Source organism: Telopea speciosissima, chromosome 8 (assembly GCF_018873765.1).
Source record: "Telopea speciosissima isolate NSW1024214 ecotype Mountain lineage chromosome 8, Tspe_v1, whole genome shotgun sequence".
NCBI lineage: Eukaryota > Viridiplantae > Streptophyta > Magnoliopsida > Proteales > Proteaceae > Telopea > Telopea speciosissima.
Window position 1 is genome coordinate 8,976,700 of NC_057923.1, and position 13,149 is coordinate 8,989,848.

Consider the following 13,149-nt stretch of genomic DNA (forward strand, 5'->3'; position numbering starts at 1 on the left):
GGATCCCCCTATCCTTGTTCCCAAAGGAAGACATGCTGCAATGGGGAGAGGCCAAGAATAGTCAATTTAGTGTGAAGTCGGCTTATCATTTGTTTTGCGATATGGTGAGTAGTAGACAAAATCAAAGAGCTTCCACATCTCACACTTGTAGCACTAATTTGGATCCACCCCTAGTCTGTGGAAGAAAATTTGATATTGCAATATCTTGCCAAAAATCAAAAACTTTCTTTGGAAAGCTTGGAAAGCTTGCGTTGGAGGCCTAGCAACTAGAGCAACTATATTTCAGTGGTGAATCTATCTTGATCTGTAATGCCAGCAGTGTGGAGCCCTAATGGAAAATATTGAACACATTTTGTTTTCCTATAGCTTTGTGAAAGTTGGGTGGTTCGGTAGTCTTTTGGCCTACATTGCACCCATTGGTTAGGACCATCATCATGTAAATCAGTGTCTCCATGTTCAATTATTAGAGAATTCGGACACAAAATTAGGTGCATCCAATATAAGAGATTTGATGGAACAACACTCACCAAGATTCATCACAATATACACATTTTAACATTCATTTGGACTCTTATGAATCATTCAAATATCATTTCAAATAACTTGAATAATACAAAGATCAAATGATTAAAAATACACACATGAAACTTGTACTATGATTTATTTGTTTATTTAGTAGTTATTGTGACAATGAGGAATGTGAGGTTTCAAATTCATGAAAGATGAGTAGTTGGTGCATTGGAATTAAAACCATCCAGTTGTGCAGCGTACACTGCCCTGGTGTCCTGACATAGGAGTGCGTAAAATGACCGCCACATGACCCCCTAGAACCCCGAAAATGATCAGGGGTACAGCAGTCATTTCATGAGCTGCTGTGATAGGGCGCATGGGCAACGTGTCTGGCGCGTGAATGGACTGCATTCTTTCTGCCTAAAAAGAAATTATCTAATCATAGATTCTATAAAAAAAAAAATTGGGGTAATAGATTCTGTAATTTCCACAAAACCCACATTCTTCAATGATGGATTTAGGAGATTAAGGCTATGTTTGGAAGCCAAGAAAAGAACCCTACCATAAAAAAAAAACCAAGAATATAAAAAAAAGAAGGAAAATTACATGATTAGCTACTTTTGGGTTTTCATTTACAAAACTGTCCACTCTATGTTTGAGTTAACAAAAATAGACAAAAACAAGTTAAGGTTTACAAAACTGGACAAAATAGTGCCTCTCCCTCCCAAAATTACTTTTTTAGACATTTTAACCCTGCCATTGTCTTCTCGCCCAGGCATCCTCTGTTCCCTGCAACCCACTCCTGTCCCCGCCACTGCCATTCTCTGCTACCCAAACCCGCCCCTCCCTTCCCTTCCCTGTGATTACCCAGGATGCCTAGGTGAGAAGGCAATGGCAGGGGTAAAAATGTCTAAAAAAGTAAGTGAGGGAGGGAGAGACACTATTTTGTCCAGTTTTGTAAACTTTAACTTGTTTTTGTCTATTTTTGTTAACTCAAACATACAGTAGACAATTTTGTAAATGAAAACCCAAAAGTAACTATTCATATAATTTTCCCTAGAAAAATTGATTTTTTTGGTAAAACAAAAAAAAAAAAAAATTTTGAAGAGAAAGATGGCTAGACACGTAAATCAATCATTACATCATCATGATTTTGTCTTATTGTAAAATAGGTCCAGACTTGACTTGACTTGTCCTATTCAATCACGGAATCACTGTCTCCGATTTCTTGTTGCGAGGTATCCTCCCAAACATGTTTTGAGCTATCGGTATCAAATTGTCCGTATCGATATTGCAAGCCACCAATCCTTTAGACCATGTAGATACTGAATTAGTGAAACAGGATGGACTAGGGGTAAAACAAGCAAGCAACCTTTTTTTTTTTTTTGAAAACTAAGCGTAAACTTGTTCGATATGAGGTGATCCATGCCAATACATATCGGTATCGTATCAACTTTGGAGGTGATTGATACCCGATCTGATACCATGCATTAAAACCATGCTCCCAAAGTCCCAATCCCAAAATTGCATTTGGATCCCATGTTTTTTTTGGTAAGGATTGAATTTACTTATGATAAGCATGTGTACAACCAGTAGCTTCACTTTGAAGAATGGTCAAAAGAGGACGGCCTCAGCGCAATGGTCAGGTTGCTTGGCTCCATTGCAACCTAGTTGTCGTAGGTTCGAATTGGATAACAACAACCCTATAAAAAAAAGGGAAATTTTATGAAACACCCCCTGAAAATGGGTCGAAACTCAGATCACCCCCTAAAATTTGAAAATACTCAGATCACCCCTTGTAATAGAGCCCAATACTCAGATTACACCCTACCGTTAGTCAACTGATGAAGTCAAATAGTTAAATTTATTTAAAACCCTAAACTACCCTTGACCAGTATATAATTACTATTTTACCCTTTAATCTAAAACCCCCAAAATCTATCTTCTTCCTCACATGACCTGCAACTCAATCTCAAGTAGACGAGTCGCCGTCGTCTTCTTCCTCGCAATCCAAAAATCGCTTGTAGTTGCACCCAAAAACTGGTTCTTGGGGCTATTGACCTCCACCAGCTCTCTCCGGCCACGACCATAGCATGGAACCAGCACGACAAAACTGTTCTCCGTCTCATCGTCACTCAGGAAATCAACAACCACCCAATCGACCAATGGATACCCCCTCTCTGGCTTCCTCTTTCAAGCTCTACACAGAACGAAAACCAGAGGAGAACGGAGGAGAATCCCTGGCCTCTTCCCTCTCTCGATTTCAAGCTCCAGAGAATACGAAAACCAAAGGAGACCCCTTTCGATCTCTGTAATGGAGAAAAAGCCTGGGGTTTTCAAGAAATTTAATAAGCGTCCATGGCCATTGTGATTCAGAATCTACCCTTTCCAATGGAGACGCTTAGGTTTTCAGCTCTCTCTCGTTGACGACATTCTCTTTAGGATCGTTTCACTATTTGAAGCCATCTACCTCGTTTCCACTCTCTGCTTCTTCTACCTCTGCTGCGGTTGCCACTTTTAATTCCATTCTTTATCAGTTTCTAGGAACAATCTCAGTTTTGTTTCTGCAAATTTATTTTTTTTTTCTTTGTTATTTAACAATCGAAGAGAACAATCACTGAGATCAATCGAAATTCCTGTAGATCTGCCCGATTCTAGGTATGACCCCAACCCAACCCCCCCCCCCCAAAAAAAGGGGGAAAATGTAAAAAAATAAAAAGAAGAAACCCTTTAATGAAATCGTAGGAAACGATGATTTTAGTGACTCAGAGGCTCAGATCACCAACCTGCTCAATCCCCGCCAAATGAGAGAGAGAAATCGCAATGATTGCAGGGGATCGGTGAATCGCCATTTCTGGTAAATCCAATTGTGCGGGTTGATGTTAGGGTTTATATTAACACTAAAACCCGCGAGAATCACATTCCGAGGGTTTTGTAGGTGTCCCATTGACATACCCTCTATGCTCCACTTCGATTTGCAGACATATGGATCAAAAAGGCCTTTTTCCGCTCTCTCCCTTTGATTTTAAACTACAGTTAGTCGTTCCTCTCTCTCTTCACTTTTTTTTTTTTAAAGCAAATCAGCATTAAAGCAGCTTTATTTATATGAAAGGCTATAAGTCATACCCCACGATTGATTGAGTTGAGTAAATTTGGCTTGATGCCCCCAATCTGTGAGATTCATATTTTTGCGACTGTGAGGTACTGAGGTGGGATGCTTTGCAAAGTCGATGGGATGCTGATCCAAGCTTGAGTGAGAAGCTCAAGTCATATCTTTGATGTGGATCAAAGGTTCCAGCAGAAGTATTTCCATAAGAATAAGAAGGGCTAGCCCAGCCAGCCTCGGGCAAGTTGTAGAAATGGAAACCCCCTCTCTCGCTTCCCTCTTTCAAGCTCTACACAGAACGAAAACCAGAGGAGAACGGAGGATTCCCGGGCAAGTTGCAGAGCAGAGAAGGGGTGGGGCGCTATTGGCCGGCGAGGGAGAAGAGAGGAGAGAAAGGAAAGGGTGGGGTATTTTAGGTTGAAGATGAAGGAAATGGTAGTATTGTAAATTTAATTCTAAAGTTTTAGTGCAAGGCTAAAATAGTCATTTTACAACAATAATTAACAGCAGACTAACACTGTTAGTGTAGAGGGGGTGATCTGAGTTTCGACCCATTTTCAGGGGGTGTTTCATAAATTTCCCTAAAAAAAAGGGGTTAAAACTGAGCAGTCGGTTGAGTTGCCCTTGACTCGGGTGAAGTCGAAAAAAGTCTTGTGGGATGTTTTTTAGAGAGAGAGAGAAACGTGCCCAAAAGTTTCTCTCTCTCTCTCTATTTTTTTCAGAAAAAAATAAAGAAAAAAGCAAAGAATCAGAAAACAACGAGGTGACGAGATGAAATGAAACAGCAAGGGAGGGAACGGAAAGGCAGAATGGAAAACGATCGCCCGTTTAAATCTTGAATGCCAGTTTGGCTTCTCTTCTCCTTTTGCATCTACATTTCTCCATGGAAGCACTGACAGAGCTCTGCGACTTAATATCTCAGAATCCCTCACAGTTCGCCGAGAAAATTGAATGGATTTGCGGCAGATGCCCTCCTGCTGGTTCTCTCTCCGTTGGATCTCATAGGTTAACGCGGCTACACCTCAATGCCGTTCTTGCGGTCGCGAGATTTATTTCTAAATGCCCCAACCACACCGAAACCCACCCTAGATCGCAGGTCATCGAGTTTCTTCAATCGATTCAGGGCTCGTTTCGTCAATCATTCTGGCCGCAGTCTTATGGGATTGATTCCATCTCTGCCTTTTACTCTAATTTCCTCGGTTATGTTGCCAAGGCGGCGGAGTTATCCCCTGATTTCGCCAAGGATGTCGCTGAATTTATGGGAGGGATCGTTATCAGTGCTGCTGCTATCGCCAATGACGAGGCGGGAATATCTAGGGTATTCTTGAATGCTGTGTCGCACAATTGCCCGCCAATTTTACCTGCTGATGCCGAGAAGCTGGTTTCTTGTCTTTTGGAGCAGTTCTCTGTTGCTGCTCCTATTACGCCCAGGGAGGCGGCACTTTCAAACTCAGAAACATCATCATCGCAGAGCTCGCCGCTTGTTACGCACCACTTGCAACCGAATGAGAGTACCAGCCCGGGCAATGAAGTGAGCAATGCCTCTGGGTCGTCGAGTAGCACGGTTTTGAGGGTTGCAGATGATATAACTATTGCGTCCTCGAGGGTTACGGCTGTGAATGGCGGCACCAGTGCCTGGAGGCGCAGTGTCGATCAGCTTGGTATGAATTTTGGGTACAATGATGGCGGAGGAGCAGGAGGCGCGGCCATGTTGAGGCAGCAAATTGCCTTTTTGGAAGAGGAGTCTGTGGAGAGCTTGGAAAAACAAGAGATCGCCTTCAGGTTGCTGTGGCACATTGTAGATAAAGTCCATCTCAATGACGTGCATTTGGACCTGGTCAAGATGGTTTCGAAGAAGCAGCTCCAATCTTCACTGGCTTTTATCAAGGTAAAACTCATTTTCAATTTGTCTGTCTGTTTTATTGCTCATATTTTAGTTATCCCTTCGCTTCCGGTGGAGAGAAATTGGACTTTCTTCCCAAACTTGAGTTATTTTCATGGTTGGTAACTGATCAGATAAGGAAGCGTGACTGGACAGAACAGGGGGCCCAACTAAAAGCTAGAATTGATACAAAGTTATCGGTTATCCGAGTTGCAGCCCAATTACATGTAAAAACTCTTGCATCCCTTGATTCGGATGGGAAATCCTCAAAGAGATTGTTGCTCGAGGCACTGACATTGCTCACCGATGTTGCGGAAGCTTGTTTATTCTCTGTGTGGAGGAAGCTGAGAATCTGTGAAGAGCTGTTCAGCTCCTTGCTTAAAGGTGTCGCACAGATTGCTGTCACTCGTGGGGGTCAGCTGTTAAGAGTTCTGTTTATTCGTTTGAAGCCTCTTGTGCTGACAACATGCGCTCAGGTACATCTGCTTTTCCAAGACTCAAGTTTGTTGCCAGACCTCAGGGTGTGAGTTGGTAAGATACTGTAATGTCATTTATACTGCGCTTCATGTACAGGCTGATACATGGGGAAACAGTCAGGGAGCCATGTTTGAGAGTATCACAAATACAATCTGTGAGATAATAGAATTTGGTTGGAGCAAGGACCGGGCTCCAATGGACACTTTTATGATGGGATTAGCTTCATGCATTCGTGAACGAAATGATTACGAGGAGCAGGCTAGTCTCTAATATTTCCTGTCCTTATAATACTTCTTTTTACTTTCGACATCTGTATGAAGAAAATGCTGATTATCAACCTTAAGAGGTGCCGTGGGTTAAATTCAGTCATTTTCTTTCTTGAATAATACTGTCTAATCTCTGTGCTTCAATTTCAAATGTCATGCAGGCAAAGGCATTTCTCCATGGCCAGTTAATGTTGGCATCGATATAATGCTATCTTTCTTGTTTATAACTTTTAAGTTTGGATTCAAAGGAATATTGCGAAAACTGTATGCTTACCTTTATTACACTATTGATGTCACAAGCTGTTTACAAGTACCATTGTTGGGACAATGTTTGTTTGAGATTGAGTTACTCTGATCCTTTTTTTTTTATGGAAAGATAATTTATGGATTAAAACGAGAAACAGGCAAATGCCTTACAAAATGAGGGAAGGAAATATCAGCCAAAAGGTGGTGATGCAAAAAGGGGGGGGGGGGGGGAGGGGAAGAAGAAGTCCAAAACTCTGAATTCCTAGAGAGAGTGCTATGAACAGCTAAAGCATCTGCTACAGCATTTCCTTGTCTCAAATTATAATGAAAAGAGACATGTTGGAGGTGATTAGCAAGGACGTAGCAATCTTGTATTGTATGCTGAGTACTCCTGGGAGCATCAGAACTGACTTCTTTACGCAAATTGATAATGAGGAGGTTATCACTTTTGTTTTGCTGGTGATAGAAACCTCTGTTAATAGCAATCTGCAATGCGTGTCTGACAGCAAGAGATTCTGCAACCATATCGAATGTGGAACCAATGAAGATAGAAAATCCCAACAGAAATCTCCCGTCAAAGTCATGGAACACGCCTTCAATTCCTGCCGGACCTGGACATCCGATACAAGACCCTTCGATATTAACTTAACTACATTAGGTGGCAGAGGAATCCAATGAATGAACAATGGTCAATAGATATAATAAGTTGATGATTCTTTACAGAACTCCTTGGCAAACGTTTGCATAGAAAAGCTAATGTAGATGGAGGATGAGCATTGGATTGGCGAATAACTTCCAAATATTTCGGCCAAATATGTCAAAGAACTCTAGTCATTAAAGCATTAAACCAATCCTTGGCTTGGTGATGTAAGTGGACTGTGAGGATGTTTGAAATCCATGTTGAAATGGAGCTATAAGAAGTGTTAATAAAACCAAAACCTGCAAGGTTCGAAACTTCCTGAGAAAAGCGACATGTAAGGAATAGGTGGTCCTCCTCCATCATCGGAGATGTGTGACAGAATGGACATTGATCAATGAGGTTGAATCCCCTTAGATTAAGGAGAGAAGGTAGTGGAGTCTTATCCAGCAAAAGTTTCCAAGTAAAGGAGTGAGCTTTAGGGGCAATGGGGATGTGCCAAATCTTCTACCAGAATCCAGATTGGGTTAACCACCATATCTGGTTCAGGTAAAGCAAGCCGATAAGCAGATGAGACCATAAAGAGATCTTTAGCTGAAGGAAACCAAACACAAGACTATAAGAGTCATCGCATGGAGAGATAGGAATCGAGATAGAAAGAATGCTCTCCGCATAATCTGGAGGCCACCAATGTCTAATCATAGAAGATTTCCAACACTTGAGAGATGAGTCAATAAAATCTGCCACAGTAGATGTTGCATGAGGAGGAAGAGGATATGAAACTGCAAGTGGTATAAATCCAGGAATCCAATGGTCAACCCAAAGATTGATAGACCGCCCATGCCCAACTCTGATGGACAATCCCTTAATAAGCAGATCCCGACCAAATAACACTGATTTCCAACTCCAGGACAAGTTGGACTTACTGGTTGCTTGAAAAGATGAACAATTTGGAAAATATTTAGTCTTCATCAACCTACTCTAGAGGGATTGATTCGGGTTGAGAAGCTCCCAGGCCTTCTAAGAGGGACAAGGCTTGATTCATATGAGATGAAATCTTAATACTCAAACCCCCAGATTTCTTGGATTTACATATGGTTTTCCAACTTACTATCCCTTGAAAGGATGAACAAGTGGGAAAATATGTAGTCTTCATCAACCTACTCTAGAGGAATTGATTCGGGTTGGGAAGCTCCCAAGCCTTCTTAGAGGGGCAAGGCTTGATTCATATGAGATGAAATCTTAATACTCAAACCCCCAGATTTCTTGGATTTAAATATGGTTTTCCAACTTACTATCGGTACCAAACTTTTCTCACCATTCAACAGAAAAAGGAGCGATTATAGGAATCCAAACATTTAAGGATTGAGGCTGGAAGCATAAAGCAAGACATGGAATGTAAGGGGAGACCAAACAAGGTGGATTGGATAAGGGTTTGTATACAAGCAAAATTAAGGAATTTAGACTTCCAAGTAGACAACCAGGACTTAACTCAAAGGATGAGCTCTTGGCAGTGAGACTTGTGCAGTTCACCTCTAACAAAAGGCACACCAAAATATGAATACAAACTGTTAGAAAAGTGAATTAGGAAATGATCAAAGAGCAATCTTTTGAGACTGGAAGGTACATTGGGACTGAGCTGGGCTCTGGTTTTGTTTATATTAAGGGATTTTTTTTTGGGTGAATAAAAATTCATTAACCAAAGAGAGATAGCCCCAAGGGGGATACAGAAAGAAAGCTCCAACAAAGGAAAAGAGCAAAGAAGAAAACAAATTACAACTCACAAATGGAAAAAATACAGCCCTCAAAGGAGAATATTCCAAGAAGAAACTATGTGTCTATTTCTGGAGGAGTTAATAAAGCGTAAAGGGACAGCCGATAGCCTGCTTCTGATGTCAAAGGAGATGGAATCCCAAATCTGATGAAAGGATTTGGAGTTGGAGGTCCATCTTCTAAGGTTGCGTTCGAGCCAAATATGATGAATAGCAGCACTAAGGGCCAGTTTACCCACTCGATCACAATAGGAGGAGCCTCCAAAAGTCATATCAACTCAAGTCCGTTCTCTATGGAAAGGAAGGATTCGCTGATGGGCCGGCCAACAACGATTGAGGGGCCATGACCAGATCTTCGATGAGAATGGGCATTTGAAGAACAAGTGGTCCATGTCTTCAAGCCCATTCTAGGAAAGGATGCACTAAGGAGACACATGAATGTGCCTACTAATAAGAAAAACCTGCGTGGGTCCGCGAAGCGCATGCCAGAGGGTGAAGCTGTGTCGAGGGACACAACTTGGGAACTAAACAACATTGTGCTAGATGACAACTTCACCATAGGTTCTGATGAGATTCCATGCGGACTTCAAACTGAATAAGCCAGACTGGGAAGCTTTCCAAGAGACCCTATCACCCCTTCCAAGAGAGGGACCTGTGGATATTTGGGAGGGCAGCCCAAATGCGATCAAGGGGGGAGGGAATAAGGGATCCCAGGAAGGCCCCCTAATGATATGAGAGACCATGGCCAATTTGTCTGAACCCAGATTGTAGATAATTCTACAATAACAACAACAACAAACTCAGCCTTATCCCAACTAATGGGGTTGGCTACATGGATCCAATCAAACAAAGTAGAAAATTCTGTCGTCCACTAAATGGAGGACACCAGCAGGGTACCGGTTGTCTAACCAAAAACTAGTAGAGGCACCATCATCCATAGTTCGAGTACTCACGAGATCTCGGTTTTTTGGGAGGTCGACTCGAGTTGGTATACGAGTTCTTAAATTGCATTTTCTCGGTCGAGATCTCGGGTTGACTCAGATCTCGATCCATCTACTTCTTTAAAAGTCATCTAACTTGACAGGACTCGATATTTCTCGATCGAGTTCTGTCCAAAAGCTATTTTGTTCCCCATTTGAAGGCTGTAACTCATTTTACCTCTAGATTTCAAGTTGTAACCTGCAGGAGAGTTGATTCAGCTGACAATGATTATGGCCAGGAGAGCACAAGTTTCGAATATATTGGCTATGGTCAATTTGGGCAGCCAACACTTGAGTTCGACAATCAAAGCATTGGGTCAGGTTTTGGGCCCAAATTCCCAGTCCCAAACCAGCCACACCCATACATGACTTAAGATGACAGTAGCAGTGGATCTCACGCCTCATGGCAACCGTCTCATGCCTCATGGCCAAGGTACTAAAACTCGGAACTCGGTACTAACTCGGTCCCTTGAAAAACCGAGTCGAATCGAGATCTCAGCGAGATCTCGCCGAGTTGGTGCATTTTTTTTTTCCGACTCAAAGCCTCAACTCGGTGGGTTTTAGACTTAGTTTGGGTCTGAAACTTGGTATTCAGCCTATTTTAGGCCATTTAAACACTGACACTATCAGATTTTGCAAAAACAAAGTCCAAATATGAGTTATGTACCGGTTAAACTTAATTTGGTGTGCACGAATGCTGTCAAATCGCTCTGAATGAAAATATTTTCTTGGACATCAAAACAAATGAATATTTTACAGCGCTTTTGGTTTTTAGCAATGTTTTACCATATTAAGATTTATGGAATTTTTAGATTTGAGAAAAACCCCAGCATTAGAAAGTTGAAAATTGCACCTACCGCCAAGGTTTAAAGTATCGGTATCGGGTGTCATATCAGAAGGGTGATTTTAAGAGACGTATCGTATCGTATTGAAGAGACGCAAGATACACATGGAAATGTTTAGGATACATGCAAAATACAATTTTGAAGCATAAAACACTATAAATAAGTAATATGTAAAATATAGTTTATAAGAGATGTATCAAGTGTATCCATCAGTATCAACCATATTGGTTCAAGTATCGACCCTATACAGTTGATATTTTTTTTAGGTATCGTATCGGTGACCTAAAAATAAGATACGTATCGGCTAGTATCGCCGGATACGTTAAGAGACTTAAAACCTTGCCTACCGCCGAAAATCCAGTTTTTGTTCTTGAACTAGGGGGTTGACTTTTTTTCCTTTTGGAATTTGATTTTTTAACTATTTTTATTGGATTGAAATAGGGGGTATTTGCTATTTATGAATAATATCTTAAGTAAATGAAATACAAATACAAAAACATTTACTTAAATGATATTAGGCATAAAGAAGTGTCTGTTTTTGTTCCTGGCCTAAATAAGTGTCTGTATACCAAGGTTTGCATAGATAGGTGTCTGTATACTAAGATTTCCCACCAAGATCTCGAGATCTGGCACTCATATAAAGGAGTTTGGGTCGAGATCTCGGTCGAGTTGTTGCACTTTTGCAACTCGTATGCCAACTAGTCTCGGTTGCTCAAAAAACCAAGAAACTCGCCGAGATCTCGGCGAGATCTCGCAAGTTCTCGAACTATGCTCATGGCAACAACTATACCCTAGGATTGGGGACTTGACATATGCTGATGACAACTCTTATATGCTTGCTGTGGAGCACTATATGCAACAGTGCAACAACACTATGTCATGGGAAGACTATGTGGCACTATTGGGGACTAAATACTTGATTCAAACTCAGTTTATGTGATGATAGTTGTAACTTGTAATATTGTTAAATAGTTTGATGTATCATTTTAACATTTCAAATGCTTATTTAAGTTGTTTAGCTATTAATTGAATGTTTTGCTTGCTTTCTATTACTAAATTATGTGTAGAGTAGGGTACTTTGGTACGTCGTCGCCTACCAATTTAAGGTCCGAAGTAAAACTCCTATTTGGATTTTGTTTTTGCAAAATCTGATAATGCCATTGTGTTTAAATGGCCTAAAATAGGCTGAATACCAAGTTTCAGACCCAAACTAGGTCTAAAACCCACCGAGTTGAGGTTTGAGTTGAAAAAAAAAAAATGCACCAACTCGACCGAGATCTCGGTTTTACTCAGGGTCGAGTTGGGATCGAGTTCGGAGTTTTAGTACCTTGCCATCATCGATCAAGGAGATTGTGGAACTAAGCGCAAGAGGCTCGAGCTTAAAAAATTTTCTCCAAACCCAAGAGGCATATGAGGGGATAGGGATAGTCCAAACAGAGTCTTTTCTAAGATATCCTTTGTAGACCAATTCCACCCAGATGCTCTTTTTTGTAGAGGCAATCTTCCAAATCAACTTGATAATACCAATTGCATTGGTATCTTCGATACGTTTGATACCCAAATGTAGAAAACCCTAACCAGTAACTTCAGAGAGGAGAAAAGAGAGAAGAGAAGATGGAAGAAGACTATTGAGAGAACGGAATGACTTAGATTCATTGATAGGTAAGCCCCTCTTTTTATAATAGAGGGGAAAGTTACAAAGGGACTGAAATAGGCGATGTGGGACTAAAATCCACATAGCCGATTGTACCTAATAACATAATAAATAAACTAACCCCAAAAGGACCAGAATACCCCCACGGTATTCTGGATTACATATTCCAATACCAAACCATCCTCAGCTTTGGGGAGACAAACTGAGGCTCAGGAGGCAGGGTGAAGAAATCTAGAAGTTTCAAAACCCTTCCAGAGGAAAGAACAATGAGTGCTTCCTACTTGGAGATGACCGATTTGTGGAATTCCAAATATGCCTGACCAATAAATATACGTTGCTTGGAGGACTGTATGATCAGTTCAAGACGCCCCGCATAGGAAAGGAGCTTACCTTTCCACAACTAGAGCCTTTTGAAGCATTGGGGTGCAATGGTGAGCAGTAAACCGAGAGAGGATAAGGGGGAGGCCCAGGTACTTTACTGGAAGGAAACCAAGGGAAAACCCAGATATTTGTAAGAGGGTAGCTTTAAGGTCCTTAGAGATACCATATAAGAGTGGTTTTTCTTTGAAGTCTACCTCCAACCATCACGTTGTTGTCGTACATCCATGGCTTCCCAAGTAACACATTAGTCAAAATTATGGGAATGATATCACACCATACATTTTCCTCGTAATCTGAAATCTTAAGAAGCACTGAACATCGCTGATTAACTTCTAAAGTATCACTATTGAGTAGAGATACCTTGTAGGGTTGTGGATGCGGTTCAGCCTTAAC

At 41.2% G+C, this 13,149-nt stretch overlaps 1 protein-coding gene across 3 annotated transcripts in view; it reads left to right on the forward strand.

The window, feature by feature from the left end:
- The first annotated feature begins 4,365 nt into the window (after positions 1–4,365).
- The window catches only part of LOC122670775 (phosphatidylinositol 4-kinase alpha 1-like), a 90,373-nt gene continuing 81,589 nt past the window's right edge, over positions 4,366–13,149 (forward strand). For 2 of the 3 annotated variants that reach the window (XM_043867756.1, XM_043867758.1), the window contains exons 1-3: positions 4,366–5,504; positions 5,633–5,974; positions 6,072–6,233. In XM_043867756.1, the coding sequence (XP_043723691.1) occupies positions 4,500–5,504; positions 5,633–5,974; positions 6,072–6,233 (1,509 nt within the window). In that variant the 5' untranslated portion in view covers positions 4,366–4,499. The remainder of the gene's footprint in view (positions 5,505–5,632; positions 5,975–6,071; positions 6,234–13,149) is intronic. The other variant, XM_043867757.1, reaches the window with a different exon arrangement.